Source organism: Sus scrofa, chromosome 6 (genome assembly GCF_000003025.6).
Source record: "Sus scrofa isolate TJ Tabasco breed Duroc chromosome 6, Sscrofa11.1, whole genome shotgun sequence".
NCBI classification, from domain to species: Eukaryota; Metazoa; Chordata; class Mammalia; order Artiodactyla; family Suidae; genus Sus; species Sus scrofa.
Window position 1 is genome coordinate 95,964,478 of NC_010448.4, and position 23,328 is coordinate 95,987,805.

Genomic DNA, 23,328 nt, shown 5'->3' on the forward strand with positions numbered 1-23,328 from the left:
ACTCCTCAGTTTAGGGCTTTAGACAACAGAGTAGCATTTTATCAAACTTCAAGTTTGAATGTGAACAGGTTATAAATTTTCAAAATTTTTTTTGATCCCACAAGAATCCAAGGCGAGGTGAACAAACATGTCTTCCTGCTGTATCCATGACTTTTCTTTTTCTTTTTTTTTGAAGTCCAGTCCACACTTTCTCTGACTTTTCAGTTCTTTGGGGGTTACAGCTTTTTTTTTTTTGTAAACAGAGCCACAGCAGTGACAACACCAGATCCCTGAGCCACCAGGGAACTCTGAGGAGTTGCAACTTTATGCAGAAGGGCTCAGTGCCGACTTCTTGTCCACAGTACAAGCTTTATCATTCCCTTACCTCAGCTTGTAAAACCCAAGCCTCTTGGTAGAATTATCAACAATGCAGCAAGTTAGAGCACTTGTCCAGTCATACTTAAATATGCTTTCCTCTTTTTTTTTTTTTTTTGGCCACACCCACAGCCGGGGATTAAACCCAAGCCACAGTATTGACAACACTGAATCCTGAATCTTTAATGGCTAGGTTACCAGAGAAGTTTAAACACTTTTGCGTCTTCATGAGATTTTTTTACTTCTCAAGTGTTTAGCTACATATCTATAAAATGTATTTGTTATGTTTTATCCAGGATTTCTAAGTGCTTTGCCACAGGAGTATTTTCAGGTATTATTATTTTCAGGGCCATACCCGTGGCATTTGGAGGTTCCCAGGCTAGAGGTCAAATCAGAGCCATGTCTGCTGACCTACACCACAGCCACAGCAACACCAGATCCAAGCCGTGCCTGTGACCTACACCACAGCTCATGGCAATGCTGGATCCCTAACCCACTGAGCGAGGCCAGGGATTGAACCTGCATCCTCATGGATACTAATCAAATTCATTTCCACTGGGCCACGATGGGAATTCCCCACCCATTATTCTTACCCAGTATAAATCTTTGTTTTTATTCCTTATTCAGCACCAAAGCTAGCAGGAAAGTATGTAGTCATTATATATGTATAAAATTCATAGGATAAAGTGGTATGTTTTCATCTTTGACACCTGAGTTTACAGCATTAGCCACTTCATGGCTTTATCCTAAAAATTTTGGTCCTGGTAAAATCAAATGCCATTGATATTGCTTATGCATGATTTATATTTTTGTGTCATTAAGTTTATTAGACTTTTGTTATGAAATAGGTCTTGATAAGGAAAGATCTGAAGGAACTTGTTAGGATTTGAAAGAGGCTTAAGGTGAGCATGTGATGTGGAGTGAATAAGTCTGAAAAATCTTTCAGATGCTTCCAGGTTCTTGACTGGTTTCTCTTATGGGTCCATTTGTTTCAATTCAGTAAATGACTAGTGACTACCCTTAGAAATAAAATAATCACCATATTCCTTGTCTTCAAAGAACACACAGTTGGGTATATAATTCTCTTTCTGTTCATGCATAATGTATTGTCAGTTCTGCTGTTAATGCTCCTCAGTATAGCATTGTGGCTAAGAGTATGGACTCTGGAGCCAGACTGTCTAGGGTAGATGCTGGGATGTTTACTACCTATATAACCTTTGGCAAGTTACTTAATCTCTCTGTGCTTGAAGTTTTGTAATCTGTAAATAGGGATAACAGTATTTTATACTGTAGGGCTTTTGTAAAGATGTAGTAATTTAGTTGATGTAAATTTGTAAAACAGTGCCTGCTCTATAGTAATTCTGTATAGGAGTTAGAAATATTATCATTATTTTACACTGCTTTTTTCCCCTTCACATTTCTTTTCTTTCTTTTTTCTTTTTTTGTCTTTTTGTCTTTTCTAGGGCCGCACCCGCAGCATATGGTGGTTCCCAGGCTAGGGGTCTAATTGGCGCTGTAGCCACCGGCGTCCACCAGAGCCATAGCAACTCGGGATCCGAGTCGCATCTGCGACTTACACCACAGGTCATGGCAACGTTGGATCCTTAACCCACCGAGTGAGGCCAGGGATTGAACCTGCAACCTTATGGTTCCTAGTTGGATTCATTAACCACTGTGCCACAATGGGAACTCCCCTTCACATTTCTTTATTACTCTCTCTGCCTCAATAATCTGTTTACCCTAACCTGTCTGTTTTGTACGCTGATAAAAACTCTTAAGTCACAATGGAAATTATGGTAAAAGAACGAATATACAATCAACACAATCCAACCCGTCTTTAAAATAGGTATATATTGGGAGTTCCTCATGGCCAGCAGGTTAAGGATCCAACATTGTCACTACTGTGGTGTGGATTTGACCTCTGGCCTGGGAACTTTTGTGTGTTGCAGGTGTGGCCAAAAAACAAACAACAAAAAAATTACCTATTTTCAGTGGTCATATGTTGAATCCATGCTGTGCAGTTAATGTGTATAGGCAAATACTGGAATAAAATTCACTGTATTTTTAGCATTAGTTATTACGGAATTTTAAGATATAACAATAATTTTTATTCTCCATATTTTTCAGGTTTTCTATTATAAACATTTTATAATAAGGAGAAGTCTAATAGAAGTTAAACTAAAAAACTATACTGATTTCAAGTCATTCTTTTTAGATATATATCCAAAAGAAACAATAACAGAAAAATCCTCTGATTCCACATAAAACCCGACGGAAAAAAGCATCATATCCTCTAGTCTCCCACTCTCATTTGGTTATATGGTGGTACCTTTATGGAAATCCAAAAGTGCCGTGCTCCACTATGTCCCACTTCACATGTTTGACTTTCAGAGGTCTCCCATCTTCTGAGAGGAGGAACCACGTGCCAAAATGTAGGGCTTTCCAAGCAGACTGAATTTCAGTCTTTACCAACCTAGCTATTTTTGTGTAATTGAAACTGCACTTTGTGACACAGCCTTTTTCAGGATATCTCCTATTCAGAGCAGTTTAGCTCTGTCCTAAGTCACTAACCTTATTTAATGTAAACTTTTAATCGCTGAGTGTCAGCTAAGTGTAATTGCCACTCTTTACAGTTGCATCAGATAACTCCTCCCTCCCCTGCATATGCCATGATTACTTGCATTTATTTGTTTGCTTATTTCCACCATCTTTTTTGAGGTCTTCCCCATCCTTAGCCATCTTGACTCTGATAGCCCCTAGAGCCCTTATCTTTGAAGCCTTTTTTGCTTGCTCCAGTCCACATTATTCTTCTTGTCTTTAGTCTGTCTCACTTACTCATCCTGCCGTTTTGTGGCCACTGGGTTATTTATCTTACAGTTGTCTTTCATTCCAACAAGGGTTGATGTTCCTCCATGTGCCTGGCCCTCTTGTGGGCACCGAAGATACAGTAGTGAGTGAAACAAATTCTTGCCTTCATGGAACATATATTGTAGTGGGTAAGATAGATAGTAAACAAAGTTTATTATTTGGTGCATGTGTTCTCCTTGTCTTAATAGCTATAAATGTAAATCCTAGGAGTGGGAATTATATTTAAGATCAAAAAAATTATTTCAGCACCTCTCTAGGTACAAGTTTTTTCTTAGATACTCATCATAATTCTCAAAATCTTGCCAATGACCTTTATTTAATTTACTTTATCTGAAAAGTATTTTGTGGCATATATCTGGTCTTTAATGTGGTCTTAAGCTATTTATTGTAACAGTTAGGGACAAGTAGTTTAACTATTGTATCATTAGTGAGATGTTAAACATATCATTTTAATTTACCTGAATTTTTCTGTTTATTTACTTTTATTTCTTTAACACATCTCTTTTTTCTCTGCATTCAAGAAAATACAGGTATTTGGGGCCAAATACTGAGATTCTTTTCACCTAAAAAGATGTTAATTGAGTGTTTATTTGTCATACAGTGCCTGAAGCAGGTACTAAATGGGGATAAATGTATGAGATAAGATATTGGTATCAGTTTTCAAGGAAGTTAGGGTCAATAATGAGGGACAGTTAACTGACTGAAGATTCTCTGTCTTCAGTTTCTTTATTTGTTAAATCAATCAGATTTTTTTTATTACTTAGTTACCCAAAAGTGGAAAATAAGTCTAGAAGGATGTTCCTTTGTTAATAGCCTAGATAAGTGTGTATGAGGCAAATTAGTTCTTAGTCAGAAGGCTATATAAAAACCACACCATAAAATACTCCTGCTTTCTCGATAGAAACCTTAAAGGAAGTAAAACTATCAAGTTAAGGGAAAATAAAAACGTGTGTAAGATTATGTGTGCTTGCTTAGGTGTTATGGATGGACCTCATAATCAGAACCTTCATTATCAGGCATATAGTCGTATTATAAAATGTTAGGTAACAGCAGTACTAAACATAAACTTAAAAATGGTTATTATTTCAAGTTTACTAGAAAATGTATAACTTACTAGAAAGTTGAAGTAAGTTTGAAAAGTTGGTGGAGATTAGTCCAGTGCAGGGGCGTGGTTACTAGAGTTCCTTGTGGTAGACTCAGAAGGCACTGAGAGGAGTTTCCATCATGGCACAGTAGAAACGAATCTGACTAGGAACCATGAGGTTGTGGGTTCGATCCCTGGCCTTGTTCAGTGGGTTAAGGATCTGGCATTGCCGTGAGCTGTGGTGTAGGTTGCAGATGGGGCTCGGAACCTGTGTTGCTGTGGTTCTGGCGTAGGGATTAGATCCCTAGCCTGGGAACCTCCGTGTGCTAAGGGTGTGGCCCTAAAGGGACAAAAGATTAAAAAAAAAAAAAGAAGAAGAAGGCACTGAGATAACTGGAGGAACAAAAGTGCTTTTACTCCTAGGAACTCCCTGGATTTGATAGTCCAACAATATTGCTGTGTTACTCTTAGCTGTATTGAAATTTTCCTGCTCCTTCAGTACCATGCTCACTTTTACCTCTTAGGCCCTTGCATGTATTTTTCCTTCTGTATGGAACAAATTTCTTATTTCTCTCTATTCTTTCCCAAAGCTTATTCCTATTCATTTTTTTCATTCTCATATTGGTTGTGACTTCATCTAGGAAGTTGTTTTCGACCCCCTAAGCTGGGGTTAGATTTTTCTGACTAAAGATATTTGAACAATATTCTATTCATGACCAATGTAACATTTAACATGTGATCCTACTTCCTCATTTATTATTCTTGACTAGACTCTGAGTTCCATGAGGGCAAAAACTGGTTTGGATTGTATCCCCAATGTATAGCACAGTACACAGGTACTTAATAAATAATACTGCTTTGACTAATAGATGTGTACATTTTATCATGGCTGTTTCCTTCTGGGATTTTGTGTATAGAGAATTACGGGGAGTTCCCGTCGTGGCGCAGTGGTTAACGAATCCGACTAGGAACCATGAGGTTGCGGGTTCGATCCCTGCCCTTGCTCAGTGGGTTAACGATCGGCATTGCCGTGAGCTGTGGTGTAGGTTGCAGACGCGGCTCGGATCCTGCGTTGCTGTGGCTCTGGCGTAGGCTGGTGGCTACAGCTCCGATTCAACCCCTAGCCTGGGAACCTCCATATGCCGCGGGAGCGGCCCAAGAAATAGCAACAACAACAAAAAAAGACAAAAAGACAAAAAAAAAAAAAAAAAAAAAAGAGAATTACGGATATCCTTTATAAGACTGCTCTTGTCCTCACAAAGTTTATAGTTTAGTTGGAGAGCCAAAGTAAAAGCACATAGAAGGGTAAAATAAGGTTTTGGTTTGCATTTCTTTTTATTTCTTTTAATTTTTTATAGCTGATTTACAGTGTTCTGTCACTTTCTGCTGTAGAGCAAAGTGACCCAGTTGTACATTTGTACACATTGTTTTTTTCCATTATCCTCCATCATGTTCCATCGCAAGTGATTAGATATAGTCCCCTGTGCTGTACAGGAGGCTCTAATTGCTTATCCATTCCAAATGCAATAGTTTGTATCTCCTAACCCCCAACTCCCAGTCCCTTCCACCCCCTCCTCCTCTCTCTTGGCAACCACAAGTCTGTCGTCCATGTCCATGAGTTTGTTTCTTTTCTGTAGATAGGTTCATTTGTGCTGTATATTAGATTCCAGGTATAGGTGATATTAGGTGGTATTTGTCTTTCTCTTTCTTTTTTTGTCAATGAGCGATTTTATTTTATTTTATTATTTTATATAATGATTTTTATTCTTTAAAAAATTTTTTTCCATCATTGCTGGTTTACAGTGTTCTGTCAGTTTTCTACTGTAAGCATGATGACCCAGTTACACATACATGTGTACATTCTTTTTTCTCACATTATTATGTTCCATCATAAGTGACCAGACATAGTTCTCAGTGCTACAGAAAAGGATCTCATTGCTTATCTTTTCTAAAGGCAATAGCCTGCATCTGTTAACCCCTAGCACCCTATCCATCCCACTCCCTTCCCCTCCCCCTCCCCCTTGGCAACCACAAGTCTATTCTCCAAGTCCATGATTTTCTTTTCTGTGGAAAGGTTCATTTGTGCCATATGTTAGATTCCAGATATAAGTGATATCATATGGTATTTGTCTTTCTCTTTCTGACTTAATTCACTCAGTATGAGAATCTCTAGTTCCACCCATGTTGCTGCAAATGGCATTATTTTGTTCCTTTTTATGGCTGAGTAGTATTCCATTGTGTATATATAACACATCTTCCTAATCCAATCATCTGTCAATGGACATTTGGGTTGTTTCCATGTCTTGACTACTGTGAATAGTGCTGCAGTGAACATGCAGGTGCATGTGTCTCTTTCTTGGAAAGTTTTGTCCGGATATATGCCCAAGAGTGGGACTGCTGGGTCATATGGTAGTTCTTTGTATAGTTTTCTAAGTTACCTCCATACTGTTTTCCATAGTGATTGTACCAGCTTACATTCCCACCAAAAATGCAGGAGGGTTCCCTTTTCTCCACACCCTCTCCAGCACTTGTTATCTGTGGACTTATTAATGATGGCCATTCTGACTGGTGTGAGGTGGGATCTCATGGTAGTTTTGATTTGCATTTCTCTAATAATCAGTGATGCTGAGCATTTTTTCATGTGCTTGTTGGCCATCTGTATATCTTCCTTGGAGAACAGTCTATTCAGGTCTTTTGCCCATTTTTCAATTGGGTTGTTGGCTTTTTTGCTGTTGAGTTGTGTCTTTTTCTTTCTGACTTTTCTTAGTATGAGAGTCTCTGGTTTCTTCCATGTTGCTGCAAATGGCATTGTTCTGTTCTTTTTTATGGCTGAGCAGTATTCCATTGTGTATATGTAACACATCTTTTTTTTTTATGTCTTTTCTAGGGCCTCATCTGTAGCATATGGACATTCCCAGGCTAGGGGTCTTATCGGAGCTACAGCTGCTGGCCTATACCACAGCCACAGCAACGCCAGATCTGAGCCACATCTGCAATCTACACCACAAGCTCATGGCAACTCAGGATTCTTAACCCATTGAGCAAGGCCAGGGATCGAACCTACAACATCATGGTTCCTAGTCAGATTCGTTAACCACTGAGCCACAACAGGAACTCCATGTAACACATCTTCTTAATCCATTCATCTGTTATTGGACATTTATGTTGTTTCCATGCACTTCTCTAATAATTAGTGATGTTGAGCATTTTTTCATGTGCCTGCTGGTCATCTGTATGTCTTCTTAGGAGAAATGTCTGTCTTCTGCCCATTTTTTGATTGGGTTGTTTGCATTTTTTTGTTGTAGAGTTGTATGAGTTACTTGTGTTTTTTGGATTAAGCTGTAGTCGATTGCATAATTTGCAACTGTTTTTTCACATTCCTTAGGTTGTCGTCTCTTTTTTTAATGGTTTCCTTTGGTGCAAAAGCTTGTAAGTTTGATTAGGTTCCATTTGTTAATTTTTGTTTTTACTTCTATTGTCTTGGGAGACTGACCTAAAAAACATTTGTATGGTGTATGTCAGAGAATGTTTTCCTGTGTTCTCTTATAGTTTTAGGGTGTCATGTCTTATGATTAAGTCTTTAAGCCATTTTGAGTTTATTTTTGTGTGTGGTGTGAGGGTGTGTTCTAGTTTCATTGATTTACATGCAGCTGCACAATTTTCTCAACACTACTTGCTGAAGAGACTTTTTCTTTTCTTTTCTTTTTGTCTTTTTTTAGGGCCACACTTGTAGCATATGGAGGTTCCCAGGCTAGGGGTCAAATCGGACCTGCAGTTGCCGGCCACAGCCACAGTTATACCAGATCTGAGCTGTACCTGTGACGTACACTGCAGCTCACGGCAATGCCAGATCCTTAACCACTGAGAGGGGCCAGGGATTGAACCCGCATCTTCATGGATACTGGTTGGGTTTGTTATCACTGAGCCACAATGGGAACTCTGTCTTTTTCCCATTTTATAATTCATCCCTCTTGTCAATGACCAGTTGACCATAGATGTCTGGGTTTATGAAATATTTATCCTAATTCACTTCACTTTTGTCTCCTTCTGTTTAATATTTTGGTTCTAAAAGATGAAAGCCTATCTATCGCTGAAATGTACTCTTAAAATTTAAAGGCTTTACTATTGGAATAAAATGGCATGAGATTAGTTTTTGTTTTGTTTACCACAGTTGACTTGAGACAAAGAAACAGTCTCTTTTTAGGCTCATTTTTTGTAGTGGAAAAATGTCGCCTGCCTTGCCAATCATATGGATTTTATCATGTTGATAAAATGAGATAATATAATAAAAGTTACCTGCAAAGGATTTTAAAAAATGTTCTAGAAATGCAAGTTGTATGTTAATTCCATTCTAATTTATATGTCTGGTGTAGAGAATGACTCCACCAGAGTCACTGTAGTGAGATCACCAGATCTTTAACCTTCTGTGCCCAAAGGGAACTCCCTGCCATTCCCTTTTAAAACACATATTTTTTAAGACCTAACTGTAACTCTAATAGACACACATCACACTTTTTAAAAATAAGCTATAATTGGTATATAACATTATATTACTTTCAGGTGTGCAACATAATTCAGTATTTGTATATATTATGAAGGGATCCTATTAAGTTTTGATGATATGTCACCATACATAGTTACAAAAAATTTTTTTTCTTGTGATGAGAACTTTTAAGATTATTCTCTTAGCAGCTGTCAGGTATGCAATATGGTATTATTAACTACAATCACCATGCCCTACTAAAACACATTCTAAATTCTTACATTAACTGTGAGGGAGGTTCTTGTTATTTCCGTTTTACAGATGAGGAAACTGAAGTACTAAGTTACTGAGAAGTTATATAACTAATCCAGGGTCACACAGCTGATAGCTCTAGAGCGAGGAAGAAAATATATACAATCTGGTTCTGTAATAAAGATACACTGTATAAACATGAGCTTTTTACCCTGATGAATTTGATTCATTTATTCTGTTTATCGGCACATATTTACGGAGTTTCTTCTATCTTCCAGACACTGTGATAAGTGCCAAATTTTGAATAAGATATACGTAGCCACTGATCTCATGGATTTTATATTCTAGCAGAGAAGACTTACTAATAAATTGTTCAACTAATGATTAAACTGCAGTTATTGTAAATGCAACAAAGGAGAATTTGAGAGTTTTCATCATGGGTTCTAATATGCACTCAGAAGTTAGGGAAGGATTCTGTGGGAAAATGGCATTTGAACTAAGCTGCAAAAGGCCTTCTGTGCCTGCTTGAGGGTATGACTAAAATTAGAGACTTAGAACCACCTATTAGAACTGCATAGCACTCTGGAAGAGATGAGCTAAGCTTTTTCTGCCTCATTTGCTTTAATAAATACCTCATTTGTCCTAAAATTATCATTGTTTTGTGTATTTGGTGCCTAGTATAATTGATGTTTATAAAGCTGGCACAGTCATGAAATAGATTATGTTCTTCATACATTCTGTTTATTAAGACAAAAATGATAAAATAGGAAGTGAGACAGGGTCTTTAGAAGTCTTAATCTCCTGTTTTACCAGTAAACAAAAAGAACCTCAGAACATTCTACTGATTGCCTAGAGGTTTGTTTGTTTTTAAAGATTCCTATAAATAGTATAAATGAAAACGATGTCTGTCTTAAAAATGTTTAGTTGTTTTAAAAACTCAGTCATACCAAATATTTTTCCATAATTATATGAGAAAACGATACGTTAATATAGCCTGTATATTTAAAACAGTTTCTCATCTGGCTTCCTTTGGCCCTACTGGGAGTAAGGGTAAGCTTTGATATTTTTCTATCTGTAACTAGAGTGACTTGAGTAAAACAGAAAAAAAGCAGATAAAGAGATGATGGTACTTCAGTAACCTGAAGTTATACATATATATATATTTATATATATAATACAGTGTTCATGAATAATATTTAAGTTTTTAAAAATTTTACAATGATTTTTATGTTTTCTATTATATGAATAATATTTTTAACTCTACCAAAATGTTTTTATCTGTCATGGGATTGCAGTGGAAACTTCCTTATAGCATCTGTTCTCTTCTCTGTTTATTATTTTCTTATATGAAATATTCATTCCAGAAGACTCAGCCATTAGTTAATAGAAGGAAGTTATATCCCTCTAATTATTGCCTCATCACTTATCAAAGATAGAAAACATCATAAAGAAATAATATCATAACATCATGTTATGCCACAAAGTTTACAGAAAAGTCACCATTTTTTTGACTTAGTCATCTCATTTTTGATAGATTGCAAAGGTTGACTGCAAGGAAGTACTAGACATCATATGTAATCTGGAATCCGAGGGTCAGGATAACACAGCATTTGTTCTTTGTACGACTTACCTTACCCAGCAGCTCCAAACTGCAAGTGTATATTGTTCTTGGTAAGTATAGTTTTTATTCTTTTTATTTGTTAGTACATAGTATAGCATTTATAGAGAGTATGTAAAACATTGCTTTGTTTCAAATTTTAAGCAGATGACATTAAAGTTAAATCTTGCTTTCAAGCTAAATCATTTAATTTAAAATATTGCTGGTTTTCTCTTTTCCAGAAGAGTCCAAAAATAGTAAAAAGTTTAAGCTCCTCTTGATTATTCCATAAGGGCTTGTCTATTAACTTCATTATATATCTTCTTCTTGAAGATAAAATTATGGTAGTAGGAACTAGATTGGTGTTACTTTTCCTTTTACATTTATTATACCTTCTGGTAGTCAGTTTCCCCCTCTTATTTGGAAACTTTCTAATTATCTAGGTTTCTAGGTCAGACTTGCACTAGAGAAAGAAATCTACTTGAATAGTAATCTTTTTTGCAGCTTTGATACTGTTTAGCAGAATTGCATTATTTGGTTTTAATTCCATTTATGTCTTATTTGCCTGCAGAGTACTTAGTTGCTAAAAAGGAAACAGTAAGTGTAACCCATGATTCCTTTATTTTGATTGTATTGAAACTATTTAGGCCAGAGGGACAGACCTGGTACATAGGAAACCTTAAAAATGCAAGGCTCTGTCAATAAGTATCAGATTAGAGAAGGTGCTTACTAGACACCAGTGTTTAAAAACTAGGTGTCAGGAAGGAGGTAGTATTTGAACTTTTAATTGAGAGAATGGGTTGGATTTGCATGATTTTGATTAGAGGAGCTTTGAGTATTTCAGAACTTAAGGATGGCTTGAAGTTAGAAATGAAGATTTTGTTTATAGGAAAACCTAGTTATGGGAGAACATTTCATATATTTCAGCCCTATTGATCTCCCTCTGGAGCATCTGTGTATATTTGTAAAGTTTTATACATATTATCATTTTTTATGTTACTGTATTTGTTTACTTTTTGCTTTTTAGGCCTATATCCATGGCATATGGAAGTTCTCAGGCTAGGGGTCGAATCAGAGCTGTAGCTGCCTGCCAGCCTATGCCACAGCCACAGCCACAGCAATGCTGGATCCCCAACCCACTAAGCAAGGTCAGGGATCGAACCCCTATTCTCATGGATACTAGTTGGGTTCATAACCTGCTGAGCCACAATGGAAACTCCCTTGCTTGCTATTTTTAATAGAAATATTATTTGTGTCCATAAATTATCTCATCCAGTCATCATCATAATCATTGTACAGATGAGGCAGTGGAGGACCAGAAGGATCTGAGAAGTCTTGTGATTGACCAAGGTCTCAGGGCTAAAGTGGTAGAGCTGAGAGTAAAGCACAGGGCTTTTGACTCCTAATTCAGTGCTTTTCTTCTGTACATTTATTTTCCTGGCACAGGGCCAGATTTCAAATTGGACTCTTCTCCTACCAAGTGCTCCATGCCAGAGTTATATCTCCTATGAGAAAGAAGATAGTGGAATAGGGACTTATATATATTTTGTAATAATCATTATGAGCATTTTATTAGGAAATGTGTGTATATATATATATGTATATGTATATATATATGTATGAATGATAGAAGGAAAAAGAATTTCAGCAGAGCAATGAGATTTATTTTTGACTTTTTGCCATTTCTTGGGCCGCTCCCGCAGCGTATGGAGGTTCCCAGGCTGGGGGTCTAATCGGAGCTGTAGCTGCCAGCCTACGCCAGAGCCAGAGCAATGCACGATCTGAGCCGCGTCTGCGACCTACACCACAGCTCACGGCAACGCTGGATAGTTAACCCACAGATCAAGGCCAGGGATCGAACCCTAGTTGGATTTGTTAACCACTGCGCCACGACGGGAACTCCAGCAATGAGATTTTTTAATCACCAAAATCGAGTAGAGGATTTTGTTTTTCATGCACCAGAGATTAGAAATTTTAGCCTCAGTAAAGCAGATGTATTTATTTATGAAACAACCCCCACTTTTTCTTTTTACTTTCTTTTACCTATAATTAAAAAATATCTGCTAGTTACAACTAGCACTTTAATGCAAAGAATACACTAAATCACATATGGAATGTGTTACAGATTATAAAGTTTTTACAACTATAGTCACACAGTTCTTTTAATACTCCTTATACAGCTTCCCTTTTTTTCAGTGGCTCTAAGGTTAATGCTCTTCCCCTGCAGCAGGAAGGATTAACAGAGATTTCCTTCTTGTTGGCCTCCTGAGGAGCTATAATGAGTAAAAAAGGAAAGGAAAGAAAATCTTAAATCATTTCACTCTTAAAATGAGCTTCTTTCAAGCAATTTAAAAAGAAAGAAAATATAAAACTTTAGAATTTGAAAACGTTTTTTTCTACTATTCTTTTCAAAGCATTTTTGTTGTTGTTGTTTTTGGTTTTGGTAGTGGGATATTGGAGTTAAAATAGCCATAACATAAAACAGTAAATTTTACTAAGGAAAATGAATCCCAGGAATTTTATTCAAATAGGATCGATTATTTTGTTTCCTGTGCTGAAGATAGTAGACTATACGGAGTATTAGTCTAGAAGAGAAAAAATTTTTGTGTGAGTATTTTGTATTTCTCTATTGATAAGAGAAATGTTTGTAAAAAATGACAATAAAATTTGAATATGATAAAATCAGTCAATTATTTAAAAATGCTTACAGGAGTTCCCCTTGTGGTTCAGTGGTTAACGAATCCGACTAGGAACCATGAGGTTGTGGCTTTGATCCCTGGCCTTGCTCAGTGGGTTAAGGATCTGGTGTTGCCGTGAGCTGTGGTGTAGGTTGCAGACGCAGCTCAGATCCCGAGTTGCTCTGGCTCTGGCATAGGCTGGCAGCTATAGCTCCAGTTAGACCCCTAGCCTGGGAACCTCCATATGCCGTGGGAGCGGCCCTAGAAAAGGGGGAAAAAAAAAATGCTTACAGTATAATTTATCAAGTGTCATTCTTGAACTTGGTTATCATTGAAGATATTTGAAAGGTAAACTATGTTATCTATTGCCCCAAACAGTTTTTCTTTTAGAAATTTCCATTAAATACATTTACAAATTACCATAAAATATATCTTATTACTTTGTAGCAGTTACTATATTATTGATCTCAAAAGTTGTATCACTTAGCTTATTCATTAACCTTGGCCCTAAAAGGTTTTTGACTGTTTGCAAAAACCAAAGAAGTGCTGGAGGAATGAGTTCTGTAAAGCTGTCAGGCAATGTAACATAATTAGAGTAGCCATACAGGTGAGAAAGATAACCATTTTGAATGGGGTAATGTATATACAGATGCGTAATTACCACTGCTACTTTAAAAATCATACATAATTGAACCTTAAACCTCCACACTAAGCTTTCAGTGAGTATTTGCTAAGTTGACGTTTGGTTTCTATAATACTTCTGAGCTTAAATCTTGTGTGTTGTATGTTTGGGTTTCTTCAGATATGATTTCATGTCTTCTTCCCTCCCAACTAGACGGTGATATAGAAGGGTCATCATGTATGCTATCTCATTTACAGTTGAGTCCCCAGCACCTGGTGAAGACCAGACCCAGATATCCATACATATTTTATTTAACTGAATTTTGTAGGGAGAAAAAAGAGGTCATGACAATCAGCTATATTTGCAGGACCTTTATTAAGGGGATGGACTTTCCTTAATTCTACAAATTTTTCTTTGCCTCATTTCTAAAATGCCTACGTTCTGCATTACATTGCAATATCATGGGCCTACTGCTTTGCAGAAGCACAGTGTAAAGTTCTTGCTTGGTAGCTACATTTCTGCCAAAATGTGTTTCTTACTATTAAAAGAACTAAGTTTCCTTTCCAGTTTTTATGAATTTGTATATAATGTGCTGTCTTGAGGTAGGCAGTAGGCTAATTTGAGTGTGTAGTAAATCATTGAGAACATCCATACAGTGGAATTATTTTCAGTATATTCTTTTTTTTTTTTTTTTTTTTTTTTTTGTCTTTTTGCCATTTTTTGGGCTGCTGTCACAGCATATGGAGATTCCCAGGCTAGGGGTCTAACTGGAGCTGTAGCCACTGGCCTATGCTGGAGCCACAGCAGCTCGGGATCCGAGCCGTGTCTGCAACCTACACCACAGCTCACGGCAACGCCGGATCCTTAACCCGCTGAGCAAGGCCAGGGATCGAAGCCACAACCTCATGGTTCCTAGTCAGATTCATTAGCCACTGCGCCACGACGGGAACTCCTATTTTCAGTATATTCTTAAAGGACTGTCTATTTTTTAAAAAAAATGACATTGAAGAAGTATTGTCCTAATGCATGTACAATCCAGCAGGCTATAAGTTGCTGTTGGTGGTTTCGTTGTTCCAGTGTGCAGATTTAAATGGATTAAAGTGACATCTTGGCATTCTCTAGAGTAATCTACTGGTTGTCATGGTTTCAGGCATGTTTGGGTGGGTAATAGTTTTTAATTGAATTGTAACTGTGCAAATATTATACAAATATAAAATAGCATTATACAAATATAAAGACATGATAAAATGTTCTTTTTTTTTTTTTTCTTTTTATGGCCGCACCCACAGCATATGGAAGTTCCCAGGCTAGGGATCAAATCAGAGCTACAGCTGCCCGCCCGCCTATGCTACAGCCACAGCAATGCAGGATCTGAGCTGTGTCTGCCAGCTACACCCCAGCTCATGGCAGTGTGGGATCCACCACCCACTGAGCAAGGCCAAGGATGGAACCCGCATCCTCGTGGATACTAGTTGGATTCATTTTTTAAATTATTTTGAGAGACTTTAATTCTTTTTTTTTGCGTGTGTGTGTTTTTACTATTTCTTTGGGCCGCTCCCACGGCATATGGAGGTTCCTAGGCTAGGGGTCTAATCGGAGCTGTAGCCACTGGCCTACGCCAGAGCCACAGCAACGCAGGATCTGAGCCGCGTCTGCAACCTACACCACAGCTCACGGCAACGCCAGATCGTTAACCCACTGAGCAAGGGCAGGGACCGAACCTGCAACCTCATGGTTCCTAGTCGGATTCGTTAACCACTGCGCCACGACGGGAACTCTGAGACTTTAATTCTCAACCTGCCTTTTGTTACTTTATCACATTTGCCTAACTTTAAACTTCTAGCTAGTTGATGAATTTTAGATAATAAATATCCTTTACCCTTATGTCTTCATTATCAGGTTTTACTAGCTTTAATAATTTTGTTCTTTTTGGGAGTTCCTGTCATGGATCAGTGGTAACTAATCCGACTATTATCCATAAGGATGCAGGTTCGATCCCTGACCTTGCCTCAGCTACAGCTCCAATTCAGTCCCTAGCCTGGGAACTTCCATATGCTGTGGTTTTGGCGCTAAAAAGGAAAAAAAAGTTCTTTTCAAATAGCATAGTTTTCGAATACATAGGTTTTGAAAGATACTCCTTTTTATTTCTGAATATATGTAATTCTTCATTTCCTTTGTTATTCAGAATTTCATTCTCTAAAGTTTTTAACTGATACTTACAGCTGAATGAAGCAGTCTTATTATAAGTTTAAAAATGAATAGTCATTCCAGTTACTTCCCTGACTGGTAGGTATTTTCAGAGTTGATGTGTCTCAATTTTTACTTCTGGTTAGGAAAGCAACACTAGTCACCAAAGACAAATACTTAAAGGCATTTTAAGTTAATTTTATTTGATGTAGGTCAAATTTGCCATCCAGTATTTAAATATTGTAAGCTCTTATCATATATCTTTTGTGATATATATTCATTTCAGTCTTTGAAGCAAGTTTTATATCTGTGTAAGAATTTCACCATATGAGAATCCCAGTTGCCTCCTACAAAGTATAAGAAAATAAGTTCTATTAAATTTTTTTTTAAATCTAGTATAAAAAGAGGTATGTTCACTTCTTAAGCTTTGGATTTGTACTCAGCTCCCTGGAATAGCCTGTGTTAACAGCAATAATAAGACATTAGTGTTCTAAAACTGGCTTGTGAAAGTAATGTATATTTTTTTTAGTGGAAATCATTTAACAAATTCATAATACCCATTGAGGTTGTACAGAAAAGAGCCACGTTTTCCAAAGTGATTGCATTCTCTTCAGTTTTGCTAAGGAACTTCCTTGTGTTCACATTTCATATTTCCATTAGCATTTCTATCCTGGGCTTTTTTGAGTTTCTAGTACTTTTTCCCTGAGAGTTTTCTCATAACTCATTCAGTACTTTTATTTAACTTAACTCTTTTCAAGATTTTCTTTGTTTCCATAATGAATATTTGTGGGATTCTTGTATTTTAGCCATTTCCAAGAGTGCCATTTTACCAATTATATTAGTAATATTTAAACTTTTCAGAGTTCCTGTCATGGCGCAGCGGAAATGAATCCAACTAGGAACCATGAGGTTGCGGGTTCGATCCCTGTCCTTGATCAGTGGGTTAAGGATGTGGCGTTGCCGTGAGCTGTGATATAGATCGCAGACACATCTCAGATCTGGCGTTGCTGTGGCTGTGGCCAACAGCTATACCTCCGATTAGATCCCTAGCCTGGGAACCTCCATATGCTGTGGGTGTGGCCCTAAAAAGACAAAAAGAAAAAAAAAAAAATTCAAGTTACAGGCCCTGAGTAGATCATGACGTTTTAGAGATGGAAAGGGCCCATGAGGTCAATGTGGAGAAGTATACCATAAGTATATTTTATAGCTGATACACCGTGTATTAATGTCTAATGATCCTGTCTGCTAGGATAGGGTTTAATTCAGTCAGTATTAGCAGTGTAAGGGGTAAAACCTTTTGGAACAAGAAGAGAAAGATAAGTCTTTGAATAAATATATCAATCAGATGGATTGTCTTTGAAAATGTCAGCATAAAGGAAATAGTCTTTTGTTTTTATTTTCCCCAGACACAAAGAAGAAAGAAGTAGGTAAATTTTCAAGGAGGATTCTTAGTTTTACCAGTTTGGGAGGAAGCAAAAGGGAATATAGGCAGTTTTTTCTCTTCTTGTTTACTCTCAGCTTATTACAAACCCAGAAAATGGGGTGTGAAGGTGGGTAGCAAATACCAGTTGCTTTAAATGTTTTACCGTAATCTTTCTTTTTAATAGGGAATTGACTCTATTTTGGAGTAAACTGCAAAGAAGAATCGACCCTTCTGTAGACACTTTCTTGGAGCGCTGTCGTCAGTTTGGTGTCATAGCTAAAACACAACAGCACTTATTTTGCCTGATTAGAGTTATACAAACTGAAGTGAGTAATTTATGCTTTTTATGCTGAATGTCCTGAAGGGAAAAAATGAGTGGGGAGATAACTTCTGAGGCAGCTACTTTTAGATAAGGGAAAATGAGAAATAATGGGGTTTAATAAGATTATAGAATTGGACATATCTAGCTGTTTCTGCTTAGATTTACTTCCTAGGAATCCACAGTTTTTCCTAATGGAAAATAGTGATTTGATGTGACAAAGCACTGGAGGAAGGAAAGATTATGTTTCTTGGCTGTCACATCAGCCACCCTATATCTGCTTTTCCTGGAACAGTGTTCCCTATTTATATGGGTATGTTTGCAGATTAACATAATAATTATAAATAAAGTATAATTGTATCTTTTCTTCCCTGAGGATAGTGTAATTCTTTAGGTTTCAAAGTAATAGAACTGTTCTAGAATCAACTTATAAATTATTAAGTTTATAAATTATAAGCTTCTATGAAGATAGGAAACATATTAGATAACTTTAAGAAATTAATAGTCTTGGAGTTCCCGTCGTGGCGCAGTGGTTAACGAATCTGATTAGGAACCATGAGGTTGGGGGTTCGGTCCCTGCCCTTGCTCAGTGGGTTAACGATCCGGCGTTGCCGTGAGCTGTGGTGTAGGTCGCAGAAGTGGCTCAGATCCCGCATTGCTGTGGCTCTGGTGTAGACTGGCGGCTACAGCTCCGACTCGACCCCTAGCCTGGGAACCTCCACATGCCGTGGGAGCGGCCCAAGAAATAGCAAAAAAAGACCATAAATAAATAAATAAATAAATAAATAAATAAATAAATAAATAAAATAGTCTTTTTGGGTGCCCCCACGACATGTGGCAGTGCCCAGGCCAGGGATTGAATCCAAGCCAGAGCTGTGACCTGCACCACGCTGGGGATCAAACTGGCACCTCCACAGAGACAAGCCAGATCATTAACCCACTGTGCCACAGCAGGAATTCTCAGAAATAAATGTTTCTTTTTTTTTCTTTCTTTCTTCTTTTTTTTTTTGGTCTTTTTGTCTTTTTGTCGTTGTTGTTGTTGCTATCTCTTGGGCCGCTTCCGCGGCATATGGAGGTTCCCAGGCTAGGGGTTGAATCGGAGCTGTAGCCACCGGCCTACGCCAGAGCCACAGCAACGCGGGATCCGAGCCGCGTCTGCAACCTACACCACAGCTCACGGCAATGCCGGATCGTTAACCCACTGAGCAAGGCCAGGGACCGAACCCTCGACCTCATGGTTCCTAGTCGGATTCGTTAACCACTGCGCCACGACGGGAACTCCTTTTTTTTTTTTTTTTTTTTTGTCTTTTTGTCTTTTTGTCTTTTCTAGGGCCACTTCCCGTGGTATATGGAGGTTCCCAGGCTAGGGGTCAAATTGGAACTGTAGCCACCGGCAACACAGGATCTGACCTACATCACAGCTCACGGCAATGCCAGATCCTTAACCCACTGAGCAAGGCCAGGGATCGAGCCCGTAACTTCATGCTTCCTAGTCGGATTCATTAACCATTGCACCACGATGGGAACTCCAGAAATAAATATTTCTTAAAATTAAATGAAGTGCTATGTATATAAAACTTTTTTGAATTCCTGTCGTGGCTCTGCAGAAACGAATCCAACTGGCGTCCATGAGGATGCAGGTTCGATACCTGGCCTCGCTCAGTGGGTTAAGGATCTGGCATTGCTGTGAGTTGTGATGTAGGTCACAGACTGGCATCGGCTGGCAGCTACAGTTCCAATTATACTCCTACCCTGGGAAATTCTTTATGTTGTGGGTATAGCCCTAAGAAGACAAAAATAAATAAATAAATAAAAGTTTTGTCTTTTGAGTTTAGCGCGTAAATGTATGCTGAGACTACCAGCCTGGAGATTTGGGATGAGTCTCATGTTGTGCTCTATTTCTGTTTGTTTTATTTATACTAAAGTCAATGCACAGTTTTATCTTTGATGCTTCCTATCTCCTTTAATGATACCTTCTGTATCCTATATTTATTTGAAATAGGTATAACTAGTCTTTTCCAGTAAAGATAGGAAAGAAAGTCAGAACAGTTATCAGAAGCAAATTCCTGGTCAGATAAGCTAGGTAATAATTCTTTCTTTCTCTTTCTTTCCTTTTTTTTTTTTTTTTTTTTTTTTTGCTTTTTAGGGCCACACTCTAGGTATACGAGGGTTCCCGGGCTAGGGGTCCAATTGGAGCTACAGCTGCCAACCACAGCCACAGCAACATCAGATCTGAGCTGAGTCTTCAACCTATAGCAATGCCAGATCCTTAACCCACTGAGCGAGGCCAGAGATCAAACCTGGAACCTCATGGTCCCCAGTCAGATTTGTTTCTGTTGCACCACCTCGGGAACTCCTATTTCTAATGACTGAAAATGAAATTATATCTCTGATCACAGAAAAAACATGTTCAAGTAATTATAGAGCTTGCCTTGCTTCAAAAAAGTAGTGGTACAACTGGCCTTTAATAAGTTTTGTGTTTTTTTTTTTTTTTTTTTTTTAATCTTTAGGGAATGTGTGCTTTCTGTTGCTGCGTAACAAATTACTGTAAACTTAGCACTTCAGTCAGCACCTATTTATTAGCTCACAGTTTTGTAGGCAGAGGTCCAGCACTGTGTGGCATTGTTCACTGCTCAGTATCACAAGGCCGAAATTGAGGTGATGGCCGGTCGAGTTATCTGGAGGCTCTGTGGAAAAATCTACTTCTAAGCTCATTTTTATTGTTGACAGAATTCAGTTCCTTTCAGTTGTAGGGCTAAAGTCCTCATTTTCTTGCTGGCTGTCAGCCAGGGTCTGTTTTTAGCTCCCAGAAGCCACTCTCATTCCATGCCTTTATTTTCAAGCCAGCAAAGACACAAGGAATTCTTTTAATCTGATCTCCTCCACCTCTGACTTCCAAACTTAGATTTAAAGGGCTTGAGTGATTGGGCCAGGTCTAGATAATCCACCTATCTTAAGATGAGTAGATTTGGTGCCTTAATTGTATCTGTAAAGTCCCTTTTGCCATATAATGTAATCATAGGAATGATATCATACTTATAGGTACCACTTAAGGTGAGGAGATTTTACAGAAGTGAAGGTCAGTCGGGGTCATCTTAGATTTCTGTTTACCACATGGAACCACAGAAAATGAGAAAGGTACTAGACACAGGATAAAGGAAGATGGGTTTCTGACATAGGCCAAGGAAGGAATTTGCTGTCCATTTGTACAACCCAGGACCATTTCTTTTTAATCTCAATCTAGGACACTTTCCATTCTAGTCCTTATTTATGATATTTTTCCTGAAAGGTGGAGAAGATATGGACTGGTAGGTGGAATGGGAGTGAATGTGGAATTCCTTTCAAGTTGAGAGCCTTAACCTCTAGTTTTTTAAGGAGAGAGGTGATCTAACCTATATCAGTTAGGATCTAGTTCTGCCATGAATGGTAGATATCCTTCATGGGAGTTTTCCCCTCCCTATAGAGATAGATAACGGCAACAATATATAATGGAGAGGGCCCTCTTTATTTTCTGGGCTGCAGTTTAAGATCTTAAACCAGATCATCAGTTCTTAAAGGTGCTCAGAGTCATTAAAATTTCATTCTGTGGAGTTCCCTTCCCTGCATTGCCATGGCTGTGATGTTGGCCAGCAGCTGCAGCTCCAGTTACAGCCCCTAGCCTGGGAACCTCCACATGCCCTCCATATGCCACAGCCCTAGAAAGCCAAAAAGCCCCGCCAAAAAAATTTTGATTCTGTGACTTGAGAAAGGGATATTAGAGAATCCAGGATCTCTCTCAAGGTTTTAAAAATAGTTTGACAGAGGAGTTCCATTCATGGCTCAGCAGAAATGAATCTGACTAGTATCCATGAGGACACAGGTTCAATCCCTGGCCTCCATCGGTGGGTTAAGGATCCGGGGTTGCCATGAGTTGTAGTGTAGGTCATAGACATGGCTTGGATCTGGCATGTCTGTTGCTGTGGTGTTGGCCAACAGCTACAGCTCTGATTTGAGCCCTAGTTTGGGTACCACCATATGCTGTTGATGTGGCCCTAAAAAGACCAAAAAAAAAAAAATAGTGTGACAGAAAAGCGAATGTAGACATGGTAATATTTGAAGAAGAAGGTATGAGAAGAAGGATGATCTTGGATTTAGCTTATTTGGCCACTGGATCTTTTTGGTGGAACATACAGTAGTACCCTTTTGCAAAACATGACTTTTTCTAGCTTAATCCCTTTTTAATAATAAAAGAAGCTGAAGATTGGAGACATGTGACTTGTAAGGAACTAGACCATTAGTATCCTAACAAATTGCATAATATGATATAAGGTTATCATTTGTAGGTCAGAGCACAGAGGGCTTGGAGAAAATCTGTTAAGTTTTAAAATCATTCATATGTTGGAGTTCCTGTCGTGGCTCAGTGGGTTAACGAACCTGACTTAGCATCCATGAGGACGCGGGTTCAATCCCAGGCCTTGCTCAGTGGGTTAAGGATCCGGCGTTGCCGTGAGCTGTGGTAAAGGTCGCAGATGCGGCTCGGATCCTGGGTTGCTGTTGCTCTGGCTCTGGCATAGGCCGGTGGCTACAGCTCCAATTGGACCCCTAGCCTGGGAACTTCCATATACCTCCGGTGCAGCCCTAAAAAGACAAAAAAAAAAAAAAAAATCCATATGTTCTCAACAAGTTACTTTTAACCCTTTTGGAAGACTCTTTGACATAAATTGCAAAGAATGTCTGTTCTTTCTTAAACACTCTAATCTGGTTGAAATGGTAAAATTTGTGAAATCACTAAGGACACTTTTCAAAAAATAACAACAACTACTACTACTACCATTATATATTCAGAACAGATATGAGAAGTTACTTACTAAAGGAGTAGTAAATAAATTAGAATTAAGATATGGAATGTGAAGCTGAACTTTGAAGAAACTGATGTGTATGAATAATTTGATAGGTTTTTAAACCAGGATGCTAAATAAGTAGTTTGGCACATTGTAAAAAGGGCACATGTGATAGAGCCAACTCAGTTAAACTTCAGTGTTAATATAGGCTGTAAAGTAGTTAATTTGGACTCAGGTGCTGGGAAAAGATTGCTTCAAGTTTAAATTCTTGCTCCGTTGTTCACTAGCTGGTGACATTGGGCAGTTAACTTTTTGGGCCCTGGTTTCTTCAACTATAATATGAGGATAATATATGCAAAAAGTTTATTTAGAATAGTGCCTAGGATGTGGTAAACGATCTTTAAATTGATGGTGGTTATTTCTTTGTGTGCTCAGCATTTAGAATGGTACCTAACAGAGTAATTGCTTAGCAAATTGACTTCTAGTTTGAACAGTAGAATTTATCCTCAGGTATTTTCCTGGGTATTCTGTTGAATATTTACTATTTGCCAATATTGTAGTAATCACTTTATGTTACCTTATTCATTCTTATAACACTAGGAGGAAAATCTAATACTGCAATGCAGTTATCATTTTACAGA

General features: G+C 38.0%; 1 protein-coding gene across 3 annotated transcripts in view; it reads left to right on the forward strand.

Moving 5' to 3' along the window:
* The window catches only part of RLF (rearranged L-myc fusion), a 93,972-nt gene that overhangs the window by 64,404 nt on the left and 6,240 nt on the right, over nt 1–23,328 (forward strand). For 2 of the 3 annotated variants that reach the window (XM_003356327.4, XM_021096010.1), the window contains exons 6-7: nt 10,576–10,712; nt 17,733–17,874. In XM_003356327.4, the coding sequence (XP_003356375.2) occupies nt 10,576–10,712; nt 17,733–17,874 (279 nt within the window). The remainder of the gene's footprint in view (nt 1–10,575; nt 10,713–17,732; nt 17,875–23,328) is intronic. The other variant, XM_021096011.1, reaches the window with a different exon arrangement.